The 14,726-nt window shown below is 47.2% G+C and overlaps 1 protein-coding gene across 2 annotated transcripts in view; it reads right to left on the bottom strand.

The window, feature by feature from the left end:
- The window catches only part of VWCE (von Willebrand factor C and EGF domains), a 141,983-nt gene that overhangs the window by 14,853 nt on the left and 112,404 nt on the right, over positions 1–14,726 (bottom strand). For both annotated transcript variants that reach the window (XM_073604578.1, XM_073604579.1), the window contains one exon: positions 14,507–14,611. In XM_073604578.1, coding sequence (XP_073460679.1) covers positions 14,507–14,611 — 105 coding nt within the window. The remainder of the gene's footprint in view (positions 1–14,506; positions 14,612–14,726) is intronic.

The following is a 14,726-nucleotide window of genomic DNA, read 5'->3' as shown; positions in this document are numbered from 1 at the left end:
AAATTGGGGATGCCCGTAAAACATATAAAAGTTTTGGTAAGTATATCATTAGTGTCCATGTGAGTGATGTGGTCTGGATAGTCAGTTTGGATTGAGAAAGATGGGTATAATCTAGGTTGGGGCCAATAGGAAACGCCACAGATTTTTCCCAGCCAACACGTAGCCCGGAGACCCTCCCAAACTCCTCCACAATGTCCAGCAGGGAATTAAAGGACTGTTCTGAGCCATCTAAATATATTAGGGTGTTGTCCGCATAGAGGGAGATCTTTTCAGACAGCTCCCCATAACAAATGCCACCCACCACCGCTGTTTGTCGCACCGCCAGAGCAAGGGGCTCTATTGTCAGTGCAAACAGGAGCGGCGAAAGCGGGCAGCCCTGCCTTGTTCCCCTCTGTAAGGAAAAAGTATTAGATATATCCTTGTTAGTACATACCCTAGCCCTAGGGTTAGTGTAGAGCAGACGGCCCCATTTAATGTACTGGGGGCTAAAGCACATGCGGTGCATAGTTTCCCAAAGAAAGGACCAATTAACGATATCAAAGGCTTTCAGCACATCCAATGATAGCACCAGTCCACTTTTTTGCTCAGCAGCTGTCCTGTGAATGTGCAAATAAAGGCGGCGAATATTGTTGTATGTACTCTTTCCAGGACCCAGTCTGGTCCCGATAGACAAGGTGAAGAATAACCTTTTGTAGTCTTATAACTAAGAGTTTAGCCAACACTTTAACATCACTATTTAATGGTGAGATTGGATGGTAGGAACCACATAACAATTTGTCTTTCTCGGGTTTGGGCAACACTGCAATCAGGGCTTCACACATGGAGGCTGGAAGCTCACCTTCCTCTAGTGCCTGTCTGAACAGAGAATGTAGTTTCTGTGCCAAATCTTCTGCATAGTTCTTGTTCCATTCAGTAGGCAGACCATCTAACCCTGGAGTCTTGTTAGGAGGGATATTTATCCAAAATAAGTTTGTGAGAGTCCTCCAATGCAGGGAATTTGATGGATTCAAAGAACCCCACTGAGTTCGGCAGGGGGGGTGGGTCTGAATATAGGCATTCACAGAAGGGCTTGAATGCCTGGTTTATGGTCAAAGGATCCGATGATCCTGAACCATCCGGTAGTTGGATTTGTGGCATGGATCTATTTGAATATTCCGTATGAGAAGGATAGGCCAGCATCTTACCATTTTTACCACTATGTTCGTGTAACCTAGCCGACAAATAGAGTTGTTGCTTATGAGTTGTGTCCACCCTGTGGAGATCCAGTGCTTTACATGCCCCCACCAGGACACCATGGGAGTCCGGAGTGGAGAGTGCAGTACATTGGGCCCTAGCTGTCTCCAAGGAGGACTCCTGGGTCCGAAGGGTAGCCTGGGTAGATTTCCTATGCCTAGCAATGTGAGAGATATAGTAGCCCCACACAGTTGCCTTTAAAGGCGCCCCATGTGGGGTCTGTGGATGAGGACCCGGCATTGTCCCTCCAGTAGTGAGACATGTCCTGCCGAATGGGTTCCTGAAAGCCAGGAGTGGATATCCAGAGGGGACAGAGCTTCCACTGTCGAAAGGAGGGCCTATGTCCTAACAGTAGTTCTACACACAGGGCAGAGTGGTCAGATATTGTCTGATTTAAATAGGGGACTGTCTGGATATAGGGGACGAGATCTGGCGTCCCCAGGGCATAGTCCATCCTGGAAAGAGTAAGGTACGTCTGAGATTGGCATGAGTAAGCCCTAACTGTGGGATTTTTTTGTCGCCATAGGTCAACATAGCCAAAGGAAGTGCGCCACTGACCAAACAGCCTAGATTCATATTGGAGAGGCCTCAATCGGTCCTGACAGGGGTCAAGTACTGAGTTGAAGTCTCCAACAATAAGGGTAGAAAGCATTGGCAAGGTGAAAAAATTAACACTCTGTGAAGATTGTAGCCATGACAGAGGGGGGAGCATATACCACCACTATCAATAATGGCATGGCATATACTGTGCATTGGAGAAAGATATATCGGCCCTTCGGATCCAAAGGTCACATGAAAAGGGGAGACCTTTCCAAATTAAAATGGACACTCCCAGAGCATAATTAGAATAGGTGGAGTGGTACCCATGCATTACCCTATGTTTTGTGAGGGCAAGGACCTTGGACCCCATTAGGTGCGTTTCCTGGAGGCACAGTATATGTGGTTTATGTGCCTTAAATTTGGCCCTTTTAAATTTGGAATTGAATCCCCACACATTCCAGGAGATACACGTGACTTGAGACATGATAAAATATAGAAAAGTAAACCAAGTAAAAGAAAGGTACGGGCAATCAGCTCCTTGAGCTGTCTATAGCACTCCGCATGACTGCAAACCCAGAGGGAGGAGGAGGCACGATGAAAAACAGGCACACACATACACACAACATTCATACCAACCGTCATTAACCACTTCAGCCCCGGACCATTTGGCTGCCCAATGACCGGGCCACATTTTGCGATTCTGCGCTGCGTCACTTTAACTGACAATTGCGCGGTCATGCAACGTTGCTCCCAAACAAAATTGGCGTCCTTTTTTTCCACAAATAGAGCTTTCTTTTGGTGGTATTTGATCACCTCTGCAGTTTTTATTTTTTGTTTGATCACCTCTGTGGTTTTTATTTTTTGCGATATAAACAAAAATAGAGCGACAATTTTGAAAAAAAAGCAATATTTTTTACTTTTTGCTATAATAAGTATCCCCAAAAAATATATAAAAAAACAATTTTTTTCCTCAGTTTAGGCCGATACGTATTCTTTTACATATTTTTGGTTAAAAAAATTGCAATAAGCGTTTATTGATTGGTTTGTGCAAAAGTTATAGCGTCTATAAAATAGGGGATAGTTTTATGGCATTTTCATTAATCACATTAATCGGACAATTCTGACACATTTTTGGGACCATTGGCATTAATACAGTGATCAATGCTATAAAATTGCATTAATTACTGTAAAAATGTCACTGGCGGTGAAGGGGTTAACCACTAGGGGGCGGGGAAGGGGTTAAGTGTGTCCTAGGGAGTGATTCTAACTGTCTGGGGGATGGGCTAGCAGTGACATGACACTGATCGCTGCTCCCGATGAGAGGGAGCAGACGATCAGTGTGCTGTCACTAGGCAGAACGGGGAGATGCTGTATTTACACTGGCATCTCCCCGTTCTTCAGCTCCGTGACACGATCGCAGGTGCCCGGTGGACATCAAGTCCACAGGTCCCGTGGGCACGGTCACGGAGCTCGCAGCAGGCTCGTGCATGGCAGGGGATTCAAAGTAACGTACAGGTACATTACTTTTCCCAGCCGTGCCATTCTGCTGACGTATATCGGTGTGAGCCGGTCTTTAAGTGGTTAAAGTCATATTAAGAATAGACATTTGTAGTAGAAACCACAACCAAAATTGAACCCCTACCCTGTTCCAGAAACAAGGAGCGGGCTTAGACCCCGAACAGCAAGCATATGCAGGGAACGTGGCCAATACAGCCCTAGTCAATGGACAAACGTTGGATCAGTCAGTGATCAAAGATTAAACTAGCAGTAGCAGCATAGTCCCCCAGATTAGGATCTTTATCCTCAAGACAAGTAAAAAAATTGTAGATACCTGCCCCAGCAGTGATTCCAGAAGCTGGGATAGAAAAGGCAAAACATTATACCAGAGGGAGAGCACCGATCAGGTTTCAGGTGCCCGGACTGACAAACGACTAGGCTGTTGCAAGGATTCAAGCCAGGAGAGAGCATTTGCAGGGGTTTAGAAGAAATGCACCTGGCCTTGGTAGACAACCCTCAATGTGGCAGGAAATAACATGGAATATAGGATGGTCTTCTCCCTCAATTTTTGCTTGACATGTTGGTACTTGGCCCTCGAGGCGCGGTCAGCTGGGGAGTAGTCAGGAAAGAGGGACACCGTTGCATTGTTGATCTTGAGGCTCCCCTTCAGGCGAGCAGAGCGCAGAATGGAGTCCCTGTCCCAGCAGTTCAGGAGACAAATCACCATGGTGCGGGGAGGGTTACCTGCGGGGAGCGGTCTGCAAGGGACTCTGTGGGCCCTTTCCAGGACAAAACAGGAGATAGACTGTCCTTACCGAATTCCTGGGTGAACCTGCTCTCCAGAAAGGATACCGGATCAGAGCCCTCAACCCGCTCTGGCAGGCCCACCAAGTGCAGATTGTTCCTGCGCAGACAGTTTCCCATTGTCCTCCAATGATTTTGATTTTGGTGCCATAGGTTTTTATAACAGGTTTTTATAACAGGAAGGACAGGGTTAATGGTGTCCTCCAAATCAGTGATGGATCCCTGTCAGAGACCTGGTCCCGTATCTTATGCATATCCTGGCGCATTATAGTTATGTCCAGCTTGAGCTCCGCCACCTTGCCCATAATAGTGTGATTTACCTTAATGAGCTTAAGGACATCCAACATGGTGGGCTCTGGCTCCGCATCATCTTCCATGCCATCATTACTAGGAGAGGTTGGGGACAGCAGCAACAGAAGAGCAGAGGCCCCAGGAGAAGGTGGCAGAGAGGGATGGGGCTCCTCTCCAAACAGTTCTGGTGTGGATGCCAGGGACAGGTGCGGAGCAGTGGAGTGGCGGCCATCTTGGCAGGAGCGCGTGGTAATATTAATCTTGGCCAAGGGGCTGTTTCTTCTTACGATTTCCCATCCACCAAAGTCCATGGGGATGTCACAGGGTCTTCCCCAAGTAGCCAGGAGACAAATCAGCCAGAGTGGATAGACAGGTAAGAAGGATTACACAGGATTTTGCTGAGGGATCCTGGAGCTGCTAAGAAAGACGTCTGTTCACATTCTGTGTTAGGCCACGCCCCCAACATATGCAGAAATTTAATAACACCATGTAAAAAGACACATAGCAAAAAATCATACACTACTGTGCAAATGTTTTAGGCAGATGTAAAAAAATGCTGTAAAATAAGAATATTTTCAGAAATAGACGTATTTGTTTATTTTTATCAATTAACAAACCAAATCAATATTTGATGTGACCACATTTTCTGTGCTGATGGCACTGCTGGACATCTTCCTATGTCAAAGGGAAGTAAACATAATGTGTCTTTCATCTGCTAAATTCAGTTTCCCTGGCCGACCATTGGGGCTAAGGTCCTCGATGTTGCTCATTTCTTTGTGTTTCTTCAAAAGAGCTTGAACAACACATCTTGAAACCCCAGTTTGCTTTGAAATCTTTGCCTGGGAGAGAACTTCACTGATGCAGTATAACTACCTTGTGTATTGTTGCTGTGTTCAGTCTTGCCATGGTGTATGACTGGTGACATGAAACTGTCTTCCATAAACTGACCTTAGTAGCAGAGTTTGGCTGTTCCTCACCCAGTTTTAAGCCTCCTACACAGCTGTTTCTGTTTATGACTGTGTTTCAACCTACATATGAAATTGATGATCATTGGCACCTGCTTGGTATAATTGGTTTATCATACACCTGACTCTAATCCTACAAAATCTCTGACAATGTGCAAGTGTAAGAATTGATGCTGGTTTGAAGCCAAAGGGTAGTCACACCAAATATAGATATGATTTAGATTTTTCTTCTGTTCACTTTCCATTTTATAAATTGATAAAACATAAAGAATTAAAGTGCATATTTTTGAAAACATTCTTACTTACCAGCATTTATTCACACTTAAATAATAAAACCCAGTGAAAATACGGGCTAGACAAAAAAATAAAAATTTAAATACAGCCGCTGGCACAGGTCAACGGGTACCAACCTAATCAATATTTAAACAAAATGCAGCGCTTATCATAATCCAGTGAAAAATAGATACAAACAATACACAAAATAAGTGATTACAAATGGTGAGAGAAATAGTCCTCAAAACAACCCAAACATAAGTGATGTGTTAATAAAAATAAGCAAATGAATGAAAAGTCCACAGATGTATAGAAGAAGGTGATGATGCTTCTGTCTGCTTACCAAAAGTTGTTGGCTTTCAAATAAATAAAAAGCCAGAAAACGCTTTAGGGGATAAACCCCAAACAAATCCACACTGTGTAAAACAGCACACTCTGATGCCCTCGGCTTCTCAACTCCACTTTTGATGTAAGGGGGCATATATGACATAAGAACTCATAGTGTAATATGTAATGATGAGAGTTTATTTGAAAGGAAAAAAATATTGCACTCACATTTCTGAAAATAAAAACATGCGTTTCTGTAATGTAAAAGCTGCAACTTGACAAAAAAACTCAGTGACACAGTCCTCAACTTGAGTTTTTTGTCAAGCTACAGCGGGTGGAGTGAACCTGTATGCAGGAGGAGGGCGGATTGCAAAAGGCCTTTTAGGCCGAGTTGGAGATCCCTGTATGAGGCTGCCTCCCTACAGGGTTCCAGGGAGAGATGTACCCAGTAGACATGTGCACACTGAAATATTTCCTTTCGGAATTTCGTTTTCGTCCGAAAAATAAATTTATTTAGTTACTCCCGAAATTAGTTTTTATTTATTTAGTTTTTCGTTAAAAATTGCATTCGTCCGAAAATCCAAATTAAGATTGAATCTGTCATTGAAGGCTTATGGTGTCTGACGAATGTTCAAAGAAGATTCGACGGAGCAGCTAAACTGTACGGCGCCGTATAGTTTACCTGTTCCGTCGAATTTTCTTAGAACTTTCAACAGACACCATAAGCCAAAGTACGTATGTACTTAGTTCTAGCTTTTTTACTGCTCCTCCTCTTTGGTTACAATCAGCCAATAACATTCATCATCATCATTATTTTTATTTATCTTTTTTTCTCCCCTACATCGAATCTTTTCTCCCCTACGTCGAATCTTTTCTCTCTATGTAGAATAATCTTGGACTAATAGAGGTAAGGTTAGGCACATTCGACCACAGGTTTGATGGACACAGATTGTTATTATTATCATCATGTCGAATCTCCTATCTATATCAAACTGTTGTAGCAACGAAAACGAAAATAAAGCATTTATGTCGGTTCTTTCGTTTTTCGGATTCTGCACTTTCGTTATCGTTTTAAAATACCTGAAATTCGGACGAAAATGCATTTGGACGAAAACGAATGCACATGTCTAGTACCCAGCTAAGAGGTGTCAGAGAACACAGTCCTGGGCAGAAAGACTGTAGGAAGATGGCTGTGAGGTGCTGCATGTGCTTTCACTTGTAATTGCTGTGGATCGTACACTTTATGTGATTAACTGTGTATGTCAAGTGAATCTGGAATGTACACTACCGGTCAAAACTTTTAGAACACCCCCATTTTTTTAGATTCTATTGACATTTACACAGTTAAATATCTTGTGTACTCTGAATGATTTATTTTTATGTCCAATTGTTTATTTGTTCTATGCTTTATTTTCAATCACTTTAACAAAACATAATCACAATTTTTGACTCATCAAAGTAGCCACCTTTTGCAGATGTAACAGCTGAAGACACACTCGTGGCATTCTTTCCACAAGGGAAATCAAATATTGCCCAGAAAGTTCTTCCCAACACTCAAGTTTCCACAAATGTGTTGCACTTGTAGGTTGCTTTGCTTTCACCCTTCTGTCCACATCATCCCAAACCAGCTCAATGGTGTGTAAGTCTGGAAACTGTGCTGCCCATTCCATTATTTGAAGCCTACTGTCTTTTTCTTTTCTTTTAAGGTAGTTCTGACACAGAATGTTTTGGGTCATTATCTTGCTGTAGGATGAACCCCTGACCAACTACACGTATTCCAGAGGGTATTGCATAGCGCTGCAAAATGCTGTGATAGTAGTTGTGGTTCAGATTGCCACTCACTCTGTGCAAGTTACCAACCGTGAATCCAGCAAAAGATCGAGACCATTACGCTTCCTCCTCCATGTTTGACAGTTGGCGTCTCGCATCAAGGAACCATCCTTTCACCTACTCGGCGGCATACAAAAACCCTACGTGATGAACTGAAGATCTCAAATTTTGATTCAGCGGTCCATAAGACCTTGTTCCAGTCTTCAGCAGTCCACTGGTGGTGCTTCATGATCCAGGCAAGCCTCCTCTTATTATTATTTTGCCATCTTAGCAATGGCTTTCTTACAGCCACTCAACTTATCAAGCCTGCAGCTCCAAGTCTTATCTTCACAGTTGAAACTAGACTTCCTTACTTCGATCAGTGTAAAGCTGTTGTCCTGTGAGCCGTCTGTCACACAAGCTATATGAACAACAAAATCTCAGCGCTGAGATTTTGTGTTTGCTGTTCATATTGCTAGCAGTCCAGTCTCCATGAACAATTCAGCTGCAGACTATCCACTCTGGACATTTTCCACTTGGTAGACCTTAATATTGTAGCATTGGTTTCCCCTAGTTGGGGTTTATAATTGCTTGACTGGTGTATGGCTGATACATTAGTTGCCTCAACCCAACAACCCCCCACTAACCAACCACCATAATTATTCTTCCTTACCAATGAAACAGGACACACTGTCTGGATTAAATGGCCACTAAAGGCCCCTTTATTAACACAACATTATATAAAATAACTTTTTCTTTAAATATATATATATATATATATATATATATATATATATAAAACAATATTTATAACCAAAACATGTTACTGCTATGTCTGATGCTCCTGAAAGAAGGTACCACTATCTCATCGGCTGACCACCACCACCACTACAGCATCCTGGCCACTAGCCGCAAAGGATACAACTCAGTGACAACTGTTTACCACCTTCTTGCACCTTCAGTTCAATGACCGATAGTCCATCTTACCATATAGGGAAGGTACACATACCAAGATAGGTCCCAACCCTTACCACAACATATATTTTATATATATAGCCACCACCATTCCGACCTTCAGGAACCACAGACCCCTGCCACAGCCGCCCACCAGTGACTCCTCACGCGTGGGTGACTTGCCACAGCCATAAGGCCCGTTGTAATCCATCCTGGAGCCCCAGGAACCACATATATATTGCTACTGCGGAAAGATGAACCCCGTCCCCCCTTAGGTAAAGGTCAACGTCTTTTTCTAACTCGCAATGGCGCACAACCAGCCCCCCATTGCGGACTACAAACTTTGCCACTGCTTTTTTCACTTTGATCCTGGCTTTGTTCCCACGTTCCACTGACCATGCTCCCCGCCAAGCCACCCGCCCAACAATGTCTGACCAGACAATTACCGTGTCCGGGAAGAGCACCCGGATACAGAGGAAGTCCCATTTTACATCTCTTATGAGCTCCCTGGAGGCCCTAAGGCACGGGTCATTGCCCCTAACATGTAGCATGAGCACATCCGGAGGCCTATCCAGACGAGCATAATGCTGGATCTCCGGCAATACCCTGGACCACAGCATCCTTGGGATCCCTATACACCGTATCATAGCCTCTGCCCGGAAAAAACCCAACTGCCTTCCCTTCGGCCTGGCTAATGCCCTTTTTGCCCCCCAGTGCACATAAGAATGGCCCAGGATTCACATCAGACACACCGGGCCTGTAAAAGAAAGAAAGGAGACATATACCCAGGGAACAGGCACCACACACCCTTCATGCACATACCCCGGAAAGACATCCCACATAAAACAACATAAAACACAACAACAAAGGGACAAGCTACCCCCCCTACAGGAGGTGAGGGCGAACATATAACCTAAACCGATTAAACTCCCAACGCCCTATACGCTGCAGGATTTGATCACTCAAACCCCATCGCGATGCTTCTATCGCCGCCCCAATGCGAAATGAATGGGACGAATAATCCGCCACAGAGAAACTCCCCCCAATTCCAAACATTTTTTGAACACCGCCACAAATTGGTACCTGGACAGTGGCGACCCCTCTTCGTGAATCAAGGAGGGACCCACCCCGGGAGGCCGTAAAACCGACCACTCCCAGATGATCTTAACTGGGCAAAACTCCAAGCTTGGAACACTACCCAGTACTACCCTGATCCCTTTGCCCAACGAATCCGTCTTTGACTTGCGAATAAGCAACGTCACCAAATTAACCCCCATTGCCACGTCCGAGATGCCTAACCCCCCAGCTTACCAATTTGCCCACCCTCAATGCCCCAAAAAAAGCCATTACAAACGCCGCCTTAAACAGCTGAACTTCAAAAGAAGAAAAACACACCCGTGGTAACACTGCCGTCAAAACCTCAAACATCCCCAATGACACCAGCCGCCTAGAATCAGGCTTCGCCCTACCCTTCCTGTAACCCCGTAGTGCCTTTTGAACAATGAAATTCTTAGTCACGTCTTCTACACCTCCCAATTTGAACATAAATGCCAACCCAGCCATCTTGCTATTCAAAGAAGCCACTGACACTCCCTCCTCGCGATTCCTACCAAAAAAATAAAGCAACGCGTGGAGCCTGTGCTCAGTGCCCAAACAACCCCCAATGCTACTCACCAACTCGTACCACTCACGCCAAACCCGCTCGTATGACCTCCAAGTGGATTCCACTACCGACCGCCGTACCAACGCCATCACGGTACCATCCCAAGGTCCCATAAACAACCGGGACACGGGACCCAGATCCGCTCCACCTCCGGAGCCAACTGCCAGAATCTGTCCCACTGCAAACGAGAGTGCATCAGCCACTTCATTCTCAACACCTGGTATATAAACAGCACAGATAACAATGTTCAAAATAAGACACCGCAGTACCAAATGTCACAACAAACGCACCGCTGGCAACGAAGACGCCGTCAGTGAGTTGACTGCCTGAACCACCCCCAGGTTATCACAATGAAAACGAACGCTCCGGTCCCTGAACTCCGTCCCCCAAAGCACCACTGCCAACACAATAGGGAACAATTCCAACAACATCAAATTCCTTATTAACGGGGACCTTGCCAAAACCTCCGGCCACCGTTCCGCACACCACCTACCTTTAAAGAATGCATGCGAATCCCGCGGACCCCGCAGCATCTGTGAACAGCTCCAGTTCTTGCGCTTGTACCGCCGGTCCAAGCCAAAACGACCTCCCATTATACTGCTCCAAAAAACATTTCCAAACCTCCAAATGTTCCCTGTGGTCCCAACCCAAATGAACAAAATGATGCGGAGCTTTAACCCCAGGCGTGGTGGCTGCTAGCCATTGCGCTTGCTAGCCACCAGCAAAACACCCTACCCATTGGCATAATGCAGCACGCAAAATTAAGTTTCCCCAGTAGGGACTGTAATTCCCGCAATTGTACCTTTGAGCGGCGAGCTACCGCTGCCACTGACACCTTAAGATCATCCAGCTTATCTCCCGGAAGCCGGCACTCCATACGCTCGGTATCGATCACGATACCCAGAAACTTTAACACTGGCACCGGACCTTCCGTCCTGTCCTGCGCCAATGGTACCCAAAAATCTACAAAACGTGCTGGATGGTGGCCAGCAATGTCAAACAAGAACGATCGTCCGGAGGGCCAATCACTAGAAAATCATCCAAATAGTGCAAAATGGAATGAAGGCCCGATAGATCCCTGACCACCCATTCCAGAAAATAACTAAACACTTCAAAGTAAGAACAGGATATGGCACAGCCCATAGGAAGGCATCTATCCACAAAAAATTCTCCCTCCCAACAACAACCCAGCAACCGAACGCTATCCGGATGAACCGGCAACAGGTGAAAGGCCGACTCAATGTCAGTCTTCGCCATAAGAGCTCCCCTACCAAACCGCTGTACCCACTGTACCGCCTCATCAAAGGAGGCATAAGACACTGAGCACAGCGCTGGATCAATAGCATCATTCACCGACCCTCCTTTCGGGTAAGAGAGGTGATGAATGAGCCGGAACTGATTCGGTTAACGCTTGGGTACCACCCCAAGCGGTGATACCACTAAATCCCCCAATGGCGGTACCCTGAATGGGCCCGCCATCCTGCCCAATGCTACTTCCTTCAGTAGTTTACAAGAAACCACATCTGGATGATCGTTGGCCGCAACAGGGGGGACTTCCGCCAATTCACTGGGAATCAGGAAACCCTCCTTAAAGCCCAACCACAACATCCTCGCCGCTTCCCTATTAGGATACCTACTTAGGTACGGGGCCATTTTTTCCACTTTCACCGGTGTCTTCCCTTTTCCAGCGTCGCCTGGTTTCTTCCCCTTTTTGAAGCATTTTGACTGGGGATGTGCACCCCCACATCCCGAACATTCGTGTTTAAAACAACATGATCCTCCAAACTTGCAAGTGCCCTCGTCGAACTGCCAACAGAATCCCTTGCGCTTACTGGCCGATGGTGACGAGGCTTGGGCACCCCCGGCCCCCCCATGAAAGGGCTGCGGCACGACTCTGGCTTGCATCATGAGCTTCATCCACAAACCAATGTCCTTGTGATACCAACGCAATGTTGGTCTCACTGCCTTCCTCTGCCAGAATTGCTAATCGTAACGCAGCCACGACCACCCCCCCATACACCCTTTGGGCCTCACTAATAGAATCAAGATAACAAAACAGGGCCGAACAATGTTCTGGCACCTTCTGCCCAATAACGCTACCTAGGATATTGAACGCCTGTATCCAGTTTGCAAATGTCCGCGGAATAAGACAATAACGTCTCTTTTCCTCTTCCTCCTTTTTGCTCTTGTCCGGCTTCACTTTATCCAAATTAAACTTCTCCAGTGGCAGCAGCGAAAAGAACTCCACGTAGTCACCCTTCAGATCCTTTCCCTAACCTCCGCTTTTAAGTGAGCGCCCAGAGGGCCCTCGTAACAAACATATACCTCGCAGCGGGCCGTGTCTGCCAACCAAATCCCGTCTGCATTCAACAACCCCCCCGTGGCGCCCCCAACGAACTCACCTTGGAAGTACCGGCCACTTCTGGGGGAGCAGAACCTTCCCCCGAACTTGCGTCCGAGACTGTCATACAGGGGGGTGGCACCCACCCCCAAACTCACCTGCAAAGGGCCCGACACTGCCAGGTGAGCCCCAACCACCCCAGGGCCTGCCGGGGGGGACTGATAACCCCTGTTATTGGCTGTTGGCGGGGCAGAAGGCGGGTGGGAGGTAACAGGCAGCCCATCTTCCCCGACCACCCATGCCGCTGCCGGTGAAATTGCGCAGTGACTGGCACCAAAGCGCTGCCCCTACTTACCAGATCTCTGCAGCCTGCCAACAAAGCCGCCATTATCTGCTGCAGCAACACCTCACTGCCCACCCCCAGCATCCCTACCCCTGTACCCAATGCCAAAACCGGCACCAAAACTGGCCCGTTCCCATCTACAACCCCTGAGGAGGCAGCAAGGCATGGGGGAGGAGGAGACACAGACAACATTGAAACAGGTGCAGTTAAAGGAGAAGAAACAGAAGAGGACTTACCAGACTGCCCAGGGGAAACCGACCGACCAGCCACCACTCCAGATCCCTGTAGAGGCCCAGACAGGCCTGCCGCTATTCCTGGCGCATCCAAGTCAGAATCGGACAGCTCACCTTCTGATCGCTGGTCCTCCTGCTCAGCAGGGGACGCTGTAGAAGCGGCGTGGGCCGGGCATTCCCGTGCAGGCTGGACATCAGATGCCCTCCTCTTGCCCCGTCTGTCTGTCGCCAACCTCCCCCGCGGGGCCCTCTGCTTGCCAGCAGCTGCCGCTCTGTGCCCGCCGTCCTCCGCCACTGGACCTCCATTTTCCCCAGCGATGGCCGCGGCCACCCTAAGATGGAAGCCCACGCCTGCTCCGGCATTTCTCCCCCGCCAGGCTGCCCCGCGCACGGCAGAAGGCCCCACACATACCGCTACCTGTTCTTGCTGTCCTGTCCCTGCGTGACTGGATGGGGATGGAGACTCCTCTCTGGGTCCCATCTATGGTGGGGATTCCTCCCACCCCCCGCGGCCAGGGCATGGCTCGGGCGGTGGAGGGTCTGGAATCGGGCTCCCTGCTCTCCAGTTCAGCCTAGGCGCTGTGTCTGGACTAAAGCGCACTGGAGGCCGCGACCTCCGCGCACGCGGCATGGGAGGGGGTGAGGGGATGGTGGACCCGACCTACCTCCCCCAGACTCCGGCAATAATTCGACCAGTTGAGCAGCAAACCACTCGGGTCCGTGGATTGCGGCAGCGGAGCGAAGCTGTGCTAGGATCCTGTCTAAATTCTCCATGGAGAGGCAACACAGAAAAAACTGTCCTGTGTGTTCCTCTCGTCCTGCTGCTCTGATTGCGCAAGCCCTGCCCACCACGAGTTAAATGAACTTAAGACCGCCCCTTAGTCCTCCAGCCACAACTCCCCTTCCTACACCCAGTTTCCTGTTGCACTAACAACAGCTTTCCCCCAGTCATGCAGCCCCTACACTTAGTTCCTAGGATCCGGGGCTTATCTGTCCGCGCAGGTGTTGGCCTCAGCAGGTGAGATTGTGTTTTAGCGGGGCTTGGGTGCCAAAACTAGCCAACGACAAAGCCCCTCTTACAGGATTTAGTTCTGCTTTAAGAAAACTCTGCATTACAGAAACTCTGCTCAGACTGTAGCTTAATGGTTTTTGTTTCTTTATTTTATCTATTTCACATAATGCATCTATGCATTTAAATTGTGGTAAATAGATCGCTAGAACAGGAGTAATTACCTGATTGGTTTCCTTAGAGCATGGGTCTCTAAACAGGTGATAACAGCCATCACAGCAAAGTCCTCGAAAGTAATGTGCTTCAGCTCTACAGTAGATCTCTGATCTCTGCAAACAAAGCAATTATCAGTAGGCTTTTTTTTTTCCTGCCCTATATTTTATTTTAAATTAGGAGATTTGAAGTAGATCTATGGGCAAAATTAAAAAGATATATAGTGTGTAA

This window comes from Aquarana catesbeiana, linkage group LG11 (assembly GCF_042186555.1).
Source record: "Aquarana catesbeiana isolate 2022-GZ linkage group LG11, ASM4218655v1, whole genome shotgun sequence".
NCBI lineage: Eukaryota > Metazoa > Chordata > Amphibia > Anura > Ranidae > Aquarana > Aquarana catesbeiana.
This window is presented reverse-complemented; position numbering and strand designations above follow the sequence as displayed.